Genomic DNA, 15,474 nt, shown 5'->3' on the forward strand with positions numbered 1-15,474 from the left:
TTTAATAATTTAATTTAATTTATTATAAAAATGTGCAAATATTTGTTGGCCAGTGTAATTTTCAATCAAAACTAGGTTGTGGTGGTTTCGTTCTTCTTTCTAATTTGCATCCAAAACTAAATGGTCTTCCGCCATCTAGCGGTTGGACGATAAAAACACAACACATTTTGGAATTAAAAACGAGCAAAAAAAAAAGAAAAAAAGAGCAAAATTTGCTGCTTGTGACAAAGGTTGTTAAATGCATCAATCAAAAAGCCAAGTCGTCAATTTCTTTGCATAATTTATTTTTCTTATGATTTTTTTTCCAACTCACACATGTCATATTTTACATCTTTGCAATAAAACATGAATACAATAGTTTTTGAGGGTTTCATAGATCCAAAAATATTTCACCTTTTTTTCTTCTTCTTCGTTTGTCGGTTTTTGGATGCGTTTTTGCGTGTACGTGTATGCGTGTATATGTGTGTGTCTAGAGTTACGTGCGTGTGCGTCCACAACGGTCGTGCGCACGCTCGTCGTCATATTGCTGTAAAATCTTCACACGTGAGCGTTTAAATACAAACATCGATGCACAAAGAATTCATCCCGGCCCCGGACGAGAAGGAACTGAAAGAACCCGGCCCATCGTAAGAATAATCGCAATCATAACTATTAAAGCCCCCCCCATGAAAAGGCTGTTGAGCAATAAGAAACAAAGTCTAATCATAAATAATGATGCGTGATTGGTGCAAAGTGCAAATAGAAAAAAAAAAAACAACAAACTTGGTTTCTTTTTAAATAATGTTAGCGCATGGGCCGGAAAAAGCGAGACTTTTTATGTACATATTTGACACGACGATCACTAAATGTAGAAAAAAAAATTAAAATATAAATGATAAGTGTTGTGTGTTGGGGCAGGGGCGGTGGTGGAGGTCTTCATCCTGGTCGCTAACATCTCCAGCAAAAACGCCTCTCTCACCATCGTCGTCATGGTCGCCGTTCTTGTTTTTACAACATTATGTTACAGACAGCAATAAATTAAAGAACACACGCAAAAAAAAAATAAAATAAAAAAGAGGCCGAGTTGTATTTACACCAAAATAAAAGAATCCAAATCATAAAAGAAACCGAAAGGCGGATCATCTCCGCCAAGAGTTTCCGGCTCACTGAAGCGTTAAAGCACAACTCCCAAACCCAGAACCTGACCCGCCAGCACCAGCGACCAATCCGCACTCTGTTGGGTGTGTTGTCTTTGGGCTCGGGTGTGTGTGTGCAAGTGTGTACGTGTGTGTGTGTGTGTGTGTGTCTGCGAGCATGTCAGTGTGTGAGGGCACACACAGTCTCGTCAAAGAAAACAGAACATCACGTCTTCTTCTTGTGTACCTGGAGAGTTGCTTTCCTGCAGCCTCAGTAGCGGTTCTGATGCTCATAGTGCCAACGGTTGAAGTCGATGTTGAACGCCACGATGCTGCCGGACGCCATGCCGGTGATGAGCGTTCTGTGGCAAAAACAAAAAGTCAGGTGACAGTAATAGTTTCCCTGTGGAAACAGTTTTGCCAGTAGCATTCTCCTTGGCAACAGCTTCACTAAGTTTCCCAGACAACAGTCTCCTTGGAAACAGATTCCCTAGGAAGAATTTTTCCATGCAACAACATCCTAGGCCACATTCTCCTTGGGAACAGTCCACCGACAAACACACGGTTTCCATAGCAACACGACAACAGTTTCCAGTTTTGTTTCCATGGCAACAGTCCCAAAGGCCAGCGTGGTCGCCATGGTTACCTCTGGTCATGCGACAGGTCCATGGCGCGGATGCCAGCGTCGCATCCCGGGTAGATGTAGAGTTGCTTGAAATCACAGGCCTGCCACACCTCCACCACGCCGTTGTCGCCGCCTGTCACCAGGTTCTGCCCGTCGCTGCTCAGCAGGATGGCCTGGCGGGATGCAAGCGGAGGTGTTTGAGACAAGGTTAAAGGACTCGGCAATTCAATTCAGATATGATATTTGGCTCATCTGTAACGATCTCGTATAATTCAAAAAGCCTACGCGGCTAATCAGAAACAATATAATAATGAGAACGTCTTGCTTATCAAGAACGACATTGTTTGTTTCAAAGGCTATATACCGAATCTGGAAGACTTGAAATGAGTTTTTAAAGCCTCACCCGTGTGGAGTCATTGACTTCCATCTGAGCCAGGAGCTTGCCGTTGATGCTGAAGTTACAGAAGCGTCCTCGCTCGTAGTAGATGATGCAGTGGCCCTCGCTGGACACCGAGATCAGACGAGGTTGCTGGCACAACTCGGGACCCTCCAGAGCCCTCAGGAGGTCCCCCGTGATGGTGTGCACCAGACACGGACCCTCTAAGGAGCCGCGAGACGCACGTTTTGACGCAATCACTGAGATGAATCATGATTGATGATTGGTTCATGGAGATCGCAGCAATATTTTTTGATTCATGAACGATATTGAGAAAATTCAGATCATCTCAGCCCCACGATGCAATTCAAGAACAATATTTGGCTTACCTTTGGCACCGCTGATGACCAATCCCAGCTCGGCGCAGACAGACACGCACACCACCTCGTGGTCGTGTCCCGTCAAGACGGCCCGGGGGGCGGGATAGTCACCTGTATTAAAATATCAAAACGTGTTTGTGGCATTTCTCGTCGGGACCCGCTTGGTGTCTCCGGTCCGGCGCTCACTGTTGTTGGGGTTGTCCCCGATGATGTGGTGCCGCCCGCTCCAGTACCACAGAAGAAGAGTGGCGTCCCTGGAGCCAGACACAATGTAGCAGTCTCCCCCGATGTAGGACTCGGACCGGGCCAGACACGTCACCACGTCCCAGTGGCCAAACACAATCTGGGTCAGCTTCCCTGTGGGGAGTGTCAAGGGTTTAAAAGGCGGCTCAGAACCCAAACCATCCGATGCTTCGTACCAGTCTCCGTGGAGTAGACCCGGAAACTCTTGTCCCAGAAGCCGCACACCAGGATGTAGCGGTTGTCGGCCGTCACCACGAAACAGTGCGTGTTGATCTGGATGCTCTGGTCCACCAGGTCCGTGATCTGACGCTTGTTGGTGCCGGAGTTGTTGGCTGCTTGGAAGAAGCACGCGGACACGTTACTCACCGCTGCCCCTTTTCAAACGGGCTCGCTTGTGACTGGCTGAATACACGAAGCACACTGACCTATGAGAGGGTCCATCTCGATGGGAAGGTGGTGAGCTTGCTCCAGGGAATATCCTGGTGCACCTCGCAGGCCTGGTGGCAGTCCAACACAATCCACTTCAAGAATAATGTGAGAAATTGGACTCCTCTTGAACTAAATGAGAACGACCGATACATCGAACGGGATCTGTAAACGCTTTGCGGACAGACAGACTGACCGACGGTATTGTGCCAGCGGTTGACGGCGAAGAGGCGGCTGCACGTGACGGTGACGGCGGCGGGGATGCTGAGGTGAGGCAGCGTGTTGGCGGCCACGTGCGTGACGGGAGAGTTGGACGGGAACTTGAGCACCATGATCACGTCCTGCTGCATCTGATCCTTAAACATCAGAGGACTCTGAGGAAGGAAACACTGGTGAGACAGACAGAGAGAGCCAGGAAGAAGAAGAGGGGGATGGAAATGGAGGAAGAGACAGAACCAGGGAGGAAAGGAAGGAAGGGAAAAGGAAAGATTAGTGGGAAACGAGGGTCACGGCAGGTTCACACCAAGGAGCAAGGGATCGGGTTGACATGGAAGAAGCGTAGAGACTAAACGGCAACACTTCCATTAAAAAGGCATGCAAAAGCGATGGCGTTCCTCCTCTTGTCGGTGTTTTACGCTTTAATTTAGACTAGATTTTGTGAAGTACTCATGCACCACTTTGGTGACGTTAAACAGTTAAGAAACTCGCTTCTGGACAACAGCGAGCGAGCACAGACACGTGACGTGTGTGTGAATGGTCGCCGTGTCTCACCAGGTGCATGGCGGAGGATCGAGGCGGGTGCGGCTCAATTAACAACTGCGATGGGATCTGCCCACACGCCTGAATCTGCGCCTCCATCACCTGCACGGACACAGAAGCGTCAGTCTCGAGAACGTCAGAGCCTCGACGGGTTGCGCCGAGCGATCCGCCGACCTCTCGCTGCGCTGCGTCCAGGTTGTCCAGGTTGACGGCGCCCTCGTACGAGAGGAAGTTGAAGACGTTGAGCGCCCGCACGGCCTCGGGGCCTCGCTGCTTGTATCCGAAGATCAGGTCGATCCATTGGTGCAGCTGGCACGACACAAACTCACTCTCCAGCGCCTAAACGGGCAGCGGGCAACGGGGAAGAAAACATTTCTGTGGCAACCGCTGCAAGATGCTTTGCCGCCGATCACTCAAACGGCGGCCTCACCATGCGGTTGATGCGCACAAAGTCTTCGGGTTTCTTGGCCCAGACGGGCAGCTCCACGTCGCAGACGGGCAGCCCGTCGTCACGCACGCCCAGCTCATACTCGTTGCTGTTGACGAACATCTCGGGCAGGTAGTAGAACTCCGGGATCAGCTCCTGCGGGAGCGCCACAGTGTCGTCAGAGGGGCTCCCTGCGGAGGTGGAGGACGCCTCGACCGGCCGCCTTACCGTCACGTCCGCCGTGTCCCGCTGGCAGTTCCTCCACGAACGGCCGATGCCTGAGAAGGTTCGGTCGGCGTGGTCGAACTTGCCGTCGTTGCCGTTGAGGAAGAAGGTGGTGAATGGCTCCTGTGGACAAAAGTGATTCAAGTCAAATCAAATCATTTTGTCTTCGAAATTGGACAAGTACTGCAGGCCCACACGTTGGCTGTCAAGTGGAACTTAAAATTAATCTGGCGTGGAGTTTAAAATGAAATGCACCGATTTTCTCGGCGCAATCCGCAGCCACGGCGGCTCCTGCGGTGACTCACTATTCTGAGCATCCACATGAGGGTGGAGTGCGCCGTGGAGTAGAGGGTGGCGTAGTGGTCGGGCGGCGCGCTGTCGTCGTCCCACGTCTCGTAGCGCTCGGCGTAGAACGCGGCCCGCTTGGGATTCAGAGCACCTATGGGCTGCACAAAACCAGAAAGCGAGAAAAAAAAAAAACAGGAGTCAGTATGGTTCACAGTTGAACATCCTTTTGACTTTTCACAGCTGACGAGTTGCCGTGACATAACGGCGCGAAAATGTAAGAGCACTCGTACCTTGGAAAGGTCTCGGAAGTTGCCGGGCAACGTGAGGTCCAGCTCCTCTGAGTCGTAGTTGGTCAGCACCCAGGGGAAGACGGGGTACTGGTTCAGGTCGTTGTACGTCCTCCCTGTGGACGCCAACATCACGTGTGGCTCATTAACGAGCTCTTCAGCTTACAGCAGCACAGTGAAGGATTGTGAAGAATTTTTCAGTTTCATTATAACGCGACAGTTTAATCCTCTCATCCAAATTGAAGATATAAACATAAATAATAAACTAGCGACAGTCAAGACTTGAGCTTGTCTTCGGGCTTTCCGGAAAATTGTTTGCTAGGTTTGACGATTCCAAACCATCTTAGTTTATTTAAAAAATTTTAAAAAATACTCCGAAAAGTCTTCCAGGTTTAAGGAAAAAAATGTGATGCTAGGTTGTTGCGCTAACCTGCGATGGTGTTGAGGAACATGAGGTACTCAAAGTTGGAGATCTCCCTTCGCTGCCAACGCTGCGTCATGTTGGACGACTTGAAGAGCTGACGCGGCGTGGCCAGCGAGATCCGCCTACATACAAACATCCCAAACTCAGGTCAGTGGTGAAAGAGCGCAAGATAGGTCGCCCATCGGCAGCCGGCACCTACCTGGCTTGAGGCAGCCCGTAGCTCGTTCCGACGCCCACCCGCGGGAGGCTGTAGACCACCCGCTTGACTGTGGCCTGGTCGGGAAAGTTGAACATCACCGACGCTGGCGAGGAAGAGGGGGATCATTACTAATCACGCTGATGAGATTTTTCAAGAGAAAAAATTACCGTAAAAAAACAAAATGGCCGAGTTGTTTGCCAAATTTGGTGTACCGAAATTGGATTTGGGAAGATATTGGTAAGGGTCTGAAAAGTAGTTTTTCCAGTTATGGCTTCTTGAGCCTTTTTTTTTTTTCATGTTGTTAAGAGAAACAGGCTGCCGGGCTGAATCTCCGAACATGTTGGTGTCCTTCCAAACTTTTGAGTGTAATCTTACTTCTGTTGGCCATGAAGACCTCCAGGCCCGTGTTGTGCAGCAGGTAGCGTCTGGAAAACACGGCTCGGATCTCGCTGAACATCCACTTGCCGTGCAGACCCTCCGAGTAGGCCAGCACCTGCACACGCAACGACAACGTCACGCCAACGTTACACTCGGCTTGTGTTTGTGCGTCCTCACCTTAGCGTCGGCCTTCTTGAAGGCAGGGTCGTCCTCGTCCACCTCGAAGTAGATCTCCGTGGTGGTGATGGAGAGCGTTCCGCGGGCCACCACCACCGGCGCCACCAGCTGGGCCGGCGTGCTCAGCACCACTGGGCCTGCAGGGGGCGACGTTGGAAAAGTTACATTTAAGCCAAAGTTGAAGTTTGAGTTCGCTGTCGGTGTTGATTCGTATCGCTGACGTTTGTTTTGTGATGACCTTTGTTAGTTTTTAAAAAAAAACAATTTGAAATTTTTTATATAGGTTACAATTTGTGTGATTAAAAGTTAAACATGATCGAGTTGATGATCTGATTTTGTTCTGCTGTTAGTCTGCTAACGCTTGAGCCCAGCACAACTTGCCTCTGGAAGTAAAAAGTCGGGGTCGGAAAGGCGCTAGAAATAAAAGACAGTTGAGTCACCAGGGAGCGCCGAGAGTGCGCGAGCGCACGCGGCCACTTTCAGCGTCTTACCAGCGAGGTTGTCGATTTCTTTCTCCTGCAGTAGGCTGACGGCGTCGTCGTCGCCCTCCAGCATCAACTCGGCCTCCGGGTTCTGCGCCACCACCGACTGGCTGCGGAAGGTTTTCTTGGACTTGACACCTTCCTCCTCTTCCTCCATGCCTGTTTCAAGACGACGTAACGCGTGAGGAGCTTGCATGAACAGTAAGAGAGACACACATAGTTCGTCTTCAAGCTTTAAGTAGTAGAGATAGTTGAACTGAAATGGTTTTTTTTGTTATCATATTGTATGAAGTGCTATAGACAAAATAATTACAGCGCAGAAAAACTCTCTCCAAGACTTCTAATTGCAGGTCTGAATTGATGTGTTTCTGACGTTGTTATGTATCACATTTTCAATCTTAACATGTTTTTTGGGATAGTGTGTCATTCGATGAGGACATATTGACAAAATAATTACAAATCTAGGAAGTGTCTATTAAGACCTTTATTTCAAGTTCTGACTCAATTGTTGTTTGTTGCAAAATGATTTTTGGCGCGATTATCTTTTCAAACTGAAAAGACGGTTATTTGGAGATGATATCGCCATTTGAGGCCTTATTGACAAAATAAATACATATCAGGAAAGCCACCAGCAAGACTTTCAGGCGAGCTCTTTGACAACAAATATGAAGAGCTATGTCATTTCTAAGTGTCCAACGAGTTAGCAGAAGATTGGCTGAAAATGAAGGAAAAACATTTTTTTGCGAGTTTGACATTGTTGCGCCCTTAAAATTTGATCGAAAACTTTAAAGTTTGCTAAGTAGCTGAAACTGACCGTAGTCATCGAGACATTTGAGCGCCACGTCGGCATGCGTGGACCCGAAGGCGTTTCTCACAAATCTCCGCCTCCTGCGCAGGTCGTCCTCCCAGTAGTCCAGACGCCAGAAGTCGTGCAATTGGCTAAAAGAGATCAACAAGGGGAGGAGACAATAAGTGACAGGCCAGAAAATATTTTTAAAAATTGATTGAAAGCTCGTGATATTTGGAAATTTAGGTCATATTTTTCTACACTCATACTCAGCATGAACGTAAAAAAGAACAGCATAAAAAAAAAAACAACAAAGAGCCACATGCTGCTTCACCAGTGCCAGTTTAGCGTGAGGTTTCCCTGCCGACTGACCTCTGCGACATGGTGCCCCAAGCTCCGTGCTTATTGGTCAGAATGTTGAGGATCTTCTGCTTCAGCTGGTTGGCGGTCACGTGGTCTCGGTGCTTAGCGGCGCTGATCAGGTGGTCGCACATCTTCTCCTCCTCGCGACGGTCGGCCGCGTACTGGGCGCAGTTCGACTGCAAAAACATTTCACGATAAACATTTGGATTGGAAATATTTCAATGCTCGACGTTGGAAGGCGAGAGGTTAGACTCCAAAAACATATCATTTTAAGATTTGTGTACTGCCGGGGGCGTACCTCAAACTCAGCGTGCTTGTGCACGTCTTCTGCTCGCTGGCGGTTCAAGATGAACTCGGCCTCGTTGGCCACACGCACAATGTGATCCTTCATGGCGTGACACAAAAGCCTGGCAACACACAAATCGACTGTTAAGGCTGCAAAACGGACAGAGCCTGTATTACAGCTAAATTTAAAAAAAAGAAAGAAAAAAAACATACTCTAAGAAAAAATGTTTTTTTTAAGAGAAAAATGGTCATTTTGACATTAAAATAGAAAAAAATCAGATTGTACTCTTTTTTTTTTTGTTTGTTTGTGTAAATCCCACAATATTTATTGTAGTTACCTTCCTTCATTGATAAGCTCAATGAAAGCCAGTCCTGCGTTCTTCTGGATGGAATTCTGCCATTCCTAAAACGCAATAAACGCGCATTTACATGAGTTTTGGTTTTTACATCAAAGAGGAAGACAATCAATGAGTGCTGCTTTTTGGGCGTCACATCGGCGTGTAGGAAGTTGCTAAAAGCTATGAGTGCTGCACATTAGCTGCATGCTAATGGAGCTTTTAGGGCCTCCAAGGACACGCGAGGGAAAGCGTGTCCCGTTACACGATCGATATCTGGGCTCGGGTTTCCTCTCCTGGGCCTCTAATGCCGGGAAGGCCGGAGTCTGCCCGGGTAACACTACACGAGGGAGGAGGAGGGGATGAGCAGGAAGGTAAAAGGCAGAAGCAGATGCTCCCTGATGGACCACACCAAGACGGAGCTCCAGACGGGAGAACGCGGAAGAACTTAAAGACAATAGTTGGAATGCTTATGTCACCCTTTTAGACGAAAAAGAGTAAAACTGGTGTCAGGGTAAGTTTTTTTTTGTTTTTTTTTAATCAATACATTATTAACTTTATTGCTGTTTTTTTTAACATCACAAAAATCATAGTTGTTCACTCTCATAATTATGTTTAACCATATTGCATGTACTATCATTTTAGTATATTGTCATCAGGAATTAGCTCATTTCAAATAAGTGGCATTTTGTTCTATTTAATAGTAGTTAATTAATTATTTAATGGGAGTTAAATGAAGCTGATTTCAGTAATATTGCTAAGATTTTCATTTTCCTGGTTCGGGACCATTTTAAAATTCTATTTAATAAACAAATGAAAATAAAAGTGAAATGGTTAGCTTTTGCGGAACGAAAAACAGCATTGGACCATTTCTTTATGCCAGAGGTCTTTTTTTTTTTTTTAATCAAAAGCGATTATTTTTCCATAAGAAGTCGTTCCGCTTCAAAGATTTATTTATTTTTTGATTAAAGTTTCACATTTTAGAAAAAAGGCATATGTCCAAAGAAAAAGCTGTACTTTTGCAGATTTTTAAAAGAAAATGCTGTCAGAAAAAAAACATCACATTTGACCAGATTTTCTATTGTTATAGGATAAACAGTGATTTATTTTTTAAGACCAAAAGGAATTTCCAGAAAAAGTCACCCCTCTGAGAATGAAACTTTTATTTCATATTATCTTAATAAGTAAAAAAGACATTTTTGCTTGTGATGGCTTCTGTAGGCCCAAGAAGACTGTCTTGAAGGACATACATATTGTATTACATCTGCAATGCGCCGCTTCGACACATGCTACAAGGCTGATCAATAAACACTAAGGCTTCTCGTGCCTGCATGGACAACCGGGAGCAGTCGAGTTCAGCTAAAAAAACTGACCTGAGAGCAGAGCAGCATGACCAGCTCCACCACCGACGTGCTGGACTTCATACACACCAGACCTGCAGAGCGTGGGGACACTTAGTCACAAGCCTTCCTGATCACGCACACGCACAGACACGCTCTCTGGAGGCAGAGCCCAAAATATCATCTGGAGTTGTCCAAATTGAAGAGTTTATAAAAAGCATGCAACAGAGAAGACAAAACAAACACCATCAGAAGAGGAGAGGAAGGAGAAAAGAAGCGAGGAAGATAAGACGAACAGAGAAAGAAGACATGAAGACAGTGGAGGACAAGAACAGGACGCCAAGAAGCAGGTGAGCAGCAGGAAGAGTGACGCACATCTTTAAAAGTCATGGGAATAATAATAATAATAATAATAGTGATTAACATTAACGGATGCTACACTTTAAAAGAAAGGACGTCATACCTGCTTGGTGAATGAGTGAAGCAGCCAGCTCGAAGACGAAACACTCATACATTCATTCACTAACCTATCCACTCAATCCCTCGCACTCACTTACCTACATAATTACTCACTCACTCACTCAGACGATGAGTGGAGACGGTGGTGGAGCGAAAGCAGACGCGTAGTAGAGTAGTAAGGTTTGTTGTACAGCACCTGTACCTTCAATGAGCAGCTCCTGCCCATGACTCCCCAGCAGCGTGCGTGACAGGAAGGGCGCAAAGTCCACAAAAATTTCCCTCAGGAGCGGGGCCACCTTCTCCAGGGCTCTCTCCAGCTTGGTGGTGATACTGCGTGTGGGGTCGGGGGGGGACACAACAAATCATTGTTGGCGTCATAGTGGAGTGGCGGGGGGGGTGAACATGCAGGAGGGGGGGGCGCATGAGGCAAAACAAAAGGCAGGAAAGACGAACACGGACTGGGTGATATGGCCTTAAAATTAAATGTCAGATTTCAAAAAATTTAATTTCTTATTTAAGTTGATATTTTAGACTTTATACATTTATCATTAGTTTTTATTGATAAATTGGTTGAGAGTGAATAAATTTAACACTGAAAATGTGTTTAGTTCAATTAAATAAATGCTCTCAATGAGTTCTAAGAAAAAATATAACACAAAAATTGTAAAACAAACAATATTACATGAACAACTGTTTAGTTTAAGAAATAATTAGTTTGTTTTAAATAAATGGGGGGGGGGCACATGGCGGAGCGTATTCCTTGCCTAAAACACTGTCCTGCATCTCGAGGGGCTGCCTGGAAGCCTGCCAGTGAGCTAAAAGACTTGAGCTCAGGGGGCGTCTGACCGCTGCGCAACGCACACTGCGCCACCTCGCAATAGGCACTGCAACACAAACACACACACACACACACATATGATTAAGGGACGTGCGACCTGAATGTCAAGCAACAGGCAAACATCACAGAATGCTGACTCATGCCAACCATGTGACATCACAGAACGTTAACCAATGGCAGAATGTTGTTGTTGTCCTTTGAAAACATTTTTTTTTTTTTTTTGTGGGGAGGCTTTTTGCAGGGGGAGAATGAGGACCAATGAGAGAAGCGAGAGCAGGTGAAGCAGGAAGTGAACAAAAACCGAAGCCATACGAGGAAGAGTAAGACGGGAGGAAAAAGGTTGACAGCTCTTTCTGACCTCATGTTCTCCATGGTGTCCTCAGGCATGGGCGCCACCGTCTGGACGGCGGGCAGATTCTTGCTGGTGGCGCCGTTCACAAACGAGGACGACGAAGACGATGAAGACGACGCAGAATCTGTGGCGCCTGGACAAGATGGACGGATGGATGGGGAGCAGAAGAACAGGTAAAATGCCGATGAGTGAAAATAAATCAACCACTTGATTGATGTGATTTTTTTTCTACAAATCAATACTATTGGTCAGGCCCTAAATGGATGTTTTCTTTTATAATAACAAAAAAAGCAACATGAATAAACAAAAATGAAAAATAAATAAATACAGGTGATGGAAAAACAAAACAAATGAACTTTATGAACTAAAGTAACAATAAATAAAACACATTTCTTTAATTACTTGTTACCTATACACAGACATTTACATAAATACAGACAAGCAAATAATTAAAATAACTTCAATCGGAAAAGAAAGTTAAAACTCTAAAACGAATCCTGACAGAATTTCACTTTGCTGCTGCTCTCCTTCTAATGTGCCTCGCGCCCTTCGTGGTTAGTGCCGACAGGCTGACGATCGATCGAAACAAATCCATGCGAGGGAGCTCATTACGCTCCTCGGATGCACACCACCTCACGTCTGACTAAGACCACGTCCGATGGATCCGCCCATCAGCATTCTGCGAGGCGTCCAGACGATTCTGAGCGCAAATGCACTTCGAGACGTATTTATGGATGTGATCGGTCACCTGTGGTGTTGATCATGCTCTTGGGCGTTGCCGTGGCGGCGGCGAAGATGTTTGGCGTGCTGCCGGCAGCGGCGGCGCCCCCGGTGGTAGGCGTGCCCACCGTATTGACAGAGAGGCTGCCGGGCGGCGGCTTTTTCACTGGAACAACAACGCTCCTGTGAGACAGACAGACAGAGTGGTTCCGATTGACGAGGAGATGATGGCGGCAGTCCGAAAGAGAATCGACTCGCTGCTGGATGGATGACAACCAACCTATCAAATGAGTGGAACTGCATGGGCAGCATGGGGTGGGTCTTCAGGGCGGGATCGGGGTGGTATGGCGTCGGGCCGGACTCTTGGCCCGACTCGCCGCCGTCCAACGGAGCGGCCACCAGGCTCTTCAGGATCTCCTGCAATGGACACAGACGGAAACATCTCGTTAAACTCATTCAGAGGGGCTGCCTAAACGGGCTGCAGTCGAACTAACACTAATCAGGTGCACAATTTCTTTAGTTCATCTTACTTTTGTTCTTTGACATTAGTCATGATGCTTTTTAAAAGTTAGATTTCGCTAATGATGTCGGTCACCTTGACGTTGATGCCTTTGTTGGTCTGGCTGATGCTGGAAATGGACGAAGGGGGCGCCTGTCCGGCGTTGGGGTTGTGGGGGGAGTCCAGAAGGCTCTCCTGCGACCTCCTGACGTCCGACAGACTACAAAGGAGGTCGGCCTGGCCGCCGCCGACATCCCGGTCCGTCTCCCGCCCCACCAGGCCCAGGCCGAGTCCCAGGCCCATCTCGGAGCCGTTGAGAGAGCCGCCCACGTGGCCCTCCTCGCCGATGCCCGAGTCCGTGTGGGGTAGGCCGGCGCGGGGGGAGTCGTCCACGGGGGTGGGCGTCTGCTTGTCACGGTCGGAGAAGGCAGAAGACGGGTGCTCTGGAGACGCGAGGAAGAAATAATGATAACATTCGTGACGTTTGTCAAAGTTGCGCGTCGGTCACTAGTCGACACTTCGGCTGTCAAGACTCAAGCATCTGGAAGAGCTTTTGAATAGCAGCACACTGAAGTAACTAGAAGACTTGTCACAGTGAAAAAAAATCAAGTAGGTGTCCATTGTAGTGACTGATGCACAACTTGATGGCTCGAGATTTGCGAGATTTCAAATTTTTTAAAGTGTCGAGAAAATTTGATAGTACAGCTCTGCCTTGAGACACAATTGATCTGACTTTTGAGAAACAAGCCAATGTTCAGATTTTTATTTTATTTTTGCGATGAGTGCCGTATGATGGCAGTGAACACAACACACTTCACAACACGCAGCACTTAGGCAGACAGTGAACAATTATTCAAAAAAGAACCTTCAAAAGGTTTTTTTCCACTCACTATTCAAGTTTACTGTCAAACTAAATAAAACAAAGAAGAACAGTTCAATGTCCATCGAAGTGAAGCAAAAAGTAAGGCAAAAACTGTTCAATTGTTTGCATTCAATTTCATTTTATGACAACTTGTGTTTTTTGTTTTTTTTGTAGAAGTAAAAATAAATTCACCCGTGCTGGTGGGTGAGTTGATCTCGTGTCGGATGCTGCGTCCCGATAGGCTGGTGGATCTGCTGATCTCCCGCTGAGGCTCCAGGATGTCCCTGTACTTGGACACCATCAGCACCGAGATAAAATAGACCACGGCCAGAGCCAGGAACTGAGCCTGCTTGCTGTCGTCCTGCAGTCAGGGAGGAAAAAAAAAAAAAAAGAAAAGACACATATAATGTTATGCAATCACGTTATGTGACGTGTGGTCGGACTAACACAACACACTTACCACATCTCGAAAAACCACCGCACGCAGACGGTTGATGTCCACGTCTTGTAGGAGGCGGTCCGGGTCCTGCTGAACACAAACACACAGGGCCATTTAAATTAATTTATCCCTTTTATGTCGTTTGAATATTTTTTTTCCTATTTATTTTTCCACTTATTTTACTTTTCCTCCTTTTTTTAAATTAATTTTTCCCCACTCATATCACAAGATAATATATTACAACGTATTTTGTTTTCTTCTCAAGTTGTGTGTGTGTGTAATAAAGAGAGCGAGAGCGCCACCTTGCTGGCAGCGGCGGTGGCGTGCAGGCTGTCCTGCGACTTGCTGCTGGTCAAAGAAGACTTGCAATTCCGATCCCGCTGCCTCTGCCGGCACTCCAGACAGTTCCTCACCGCCACGCAGCACACTGACACACACAAGTAACGCAAAATAGGTCCCATTAAATGGCGAGACGACCGCATGTGATGTCAGAATGTTTGAAAATCGGGAAAGTTGCGCAAAGAGCACAAAGTCCTCTCACCCAGTCTGAGGCACTGCCTCATGAGGCCACCGGAGGACATGTTCTTCTCGGCCTCGATCTCGCTGAAGTTGAGCGAGCTGGCGAACACCAGCACGTCCACCATGGCCATCAGCCGCGACAGGAAGGTGACGGCCGTCTCCGACGACATGCCCTGCGTCGCCTCGATGTTCTCCAGCTCCGTCTAAAGGTGTGGACACGCACGCATGCACATGGCGAGGATGAGGTCATCGTTTGAGCAGGGGTGGGCAAACGATGGTGCTCAAGGGTCAAAAACAGATGAGCAAGGTCTTTTGTAGTTGAGGTTAAAAAAGATGAAAAGTTTAAAAAAAAATAATAATACAAATGCTCTTTTGTGAATTGTGTATTATTAATAATGAATTTGGTCAAAATAAACCAATGATGTGATTCAATTTTAAAACTAAAATTAAATTATAAATATAATTAATCAACTGATTTCACACCAAAAGTGAAATTGTTTTTTTTTTTTACATAAAATAGTTGATTTTAATAAATAACCCATGCTGTAGTTATTTTTTTATGTAATTACAGTTAAACGTGTATTCAATCAAAAAAGTGAAATTGTTTATATTAATATTTTCATGTAAAACAGTTCATTTAAAAAAAAAAAATGAAATACCGTACAGTTAGTGCTTATTTTTGTATGTTATTCTTTAGAATTAAATTATCAACATTGAAAAATATATTTTGCAAATAGCAATTTATTTATTTGTTTACAACGAAATAATTTACAAAAAAAAGAACTGGCTAAAGTAATGCAGCAAATATCAAAGGATTCTTGAAAACGTTGACAGTCTCAGAAAGTGAGGAGGTGCGCATCATGCC

At 46.3% G+C, this 15,474-nt stretch overlaps 1 protein-coding gene and 1 long non-coding RNA gene across 13 annotated transcripts in view; one reads left to right on the plus strand and one right to left on the minus strand.

The window, feature by feature from the left end:
* Nucleotides 1-263: 263 nt before the first annotated feature.
* Nucleotides 264-15,474, minus strand: part of nbeaa (neurobeachin a) — a 42,553-nt gene continuing 27,342 nt past the window's right edge. For 3 of the 12 annotated variants that reach the window (XM_088279108.1, XM_088279106.1, XM_088279101.1), the window contains 34 exons: nucleotides 14,632-14,812; nucleotides 14,393-14,517; nucleotides 14,112-14,180; nucleotides 13,844-14,012; nucleotides 12,886-13,232; nucleotides 12,571-12,707; nucleotides 12,319-12,473; nucleotides 11,577-11,703; nucleotides 11,145-11,264; nucleotides 10,577-10,710; nucleotides 9,955-10,016; nucleotides 8,585-8,649; nucleotides 8,260-8,368; nucleotides 7,971-8,137; nucleotides 7,626-7,750; nucleotides 6,821-6,970; nucleotides 6,330-6,466; nucleotides 6,150-6,267; nucleotides 5,775-5,877; nucleotides 5,582-5,697; nucleotides 5,155-5,267; nucleotides 4,882-5,022; nucleotides 4,580-4,699; nucleotides 4,355-4,507; nucleotides 4,099-4,263; nucleotides 3,937-4,026; nucleotides 3,362-3,554; nucleotides 3,165-3,236; nucleotides 2,916-3,074; nucleotides 2,683-2,853; nucleotides 2,506-2,607; nucleotides 2,144-2,340; nucleotides 1,762-1,913; nucleotides 264-1,477 (listed from right to left, as the gene is read on the minus strand). In XM_088279108.1, coding sequence (XP_088135234.1) covers nucleotides 1,387-1,477; nucleotides 1,762-1,913; nucleotides 2,144-2,340; nucleotides 2,506-2,607; nucleotides 2,683-2,853; nucleotides 2,916-3,074; nucleotides 3,165-3,236; nucleotides 3,362-3,554; nucleotides 3,937-4,026; nucleotides 4,099-4,263; nucleotides 4,355-4,507; nucleotides 4,580-4,699; nucleotides 4,882-5,022; nucleotides 5,155-5,267; nucleotides 5,582-5,697; nucleotides 5,775-5,877; nucleotides 6,150-6,267; nucleotides 6,330-6,466; nucleotides 6,821-6,970; nucleotides 7,626-7,750; nucleotides 7,971-8,137; nucleotides 8,260-8,368; nucleotides 8,585-8,649; nucleotides 9,955-10,016; nucleotides 10,577-10,710; nucleotides 11,145-11,264; nucleotides 11,577-11,703; nucleotides 12,319-12,473; nucleotides 12,571-12,707; nucleotides 12,886-13,232; nucleotides 13,844-14,012; nucleotides 14,112-14,180; nucleotides 14,393-14,517; nucleotides 14,632-14,812 — 4,635 coding nt within the window. In that variant the 3' untranslated portion in view covers nucleotides 264-1,386. Of the gene's footprint in view, nucleotides 1,478-1,761; nucleotides 1,914-2,143; nucleotides 2,341-2,505; nucleotides 2,608-2,682; nucleotides 2,854-2,915; nucleotides 3,075-3,164; nucleotides 3,237-3,361; nucleotides 3,555-3,936; nucleotides 4,264-4,354; nucleotides 4,508-4,579; nucleotides 4,700-4,881; nucleotides 5,023-5,154; nucleotides 5,268-5,581; nucleotides 5,698-5,774; nucleotides 5,878-6,149; nucleotides 6,268-6,329; nucleotides 6,467-6,820; nucleotides 6,971-7,625; nucleotides 7,751-7,970; nucleotides 8,138-8,259; nucleotides 8,369-8,584; nucleotides 8,650-9,954; nucleotides 10,017-10,576; nucleotides 10,711-11,144; nucleotides 11,265-11,576; nucleotides 11,704-12,318; nucleotides 12,474-12,570; nucleotides 12,708-12,885; nucleotides 13,233-13,843; nucleotides 14,013-14,111; nucleotides 14,181-14,392; nucleotides 14,518-14,631; nucleotides 14,813-15,474 lie in introns of all 12 variants that reach the window. The other 9 variants (XM_088279111.1, XM_088279102.1, XM_088279110.1 and 6 more) reach the window with 8 other exon arrangements.
* LOC148320546 (uncharacterized) lies at nucleotides 8,994-14,947 on the plus strand. The gene is made up of 4 exons (XR_015839568.1): nucleotides 8,994-9,095; nucleotides 9,803-10,271; nucleotides 11,602-11,743; nucleotides 13,826-14,947. It is a non-coding gene; the product is annotated as an uncharacterized LOC148320546 (long non-coding RNA).

Source organism: Idiotropiscis lumnitzeri, chromosome 17 (genome assembly GCF_059441095.1).
Source record: "Idiotropiscis lumnitzeri isolate Australia: NSW breed Sydney's pygmy pipehorse chromosome 17, RoL_Ilum_1.0, whole genome shotgun sequence".
Lineage (NCBI taxonomy): Eukaryota > Metazoa > Chordata > Actinopteri > Syngnathiformes > Syngnathidae > Idiotropiscis > Idiotropiscis lumnitzeri.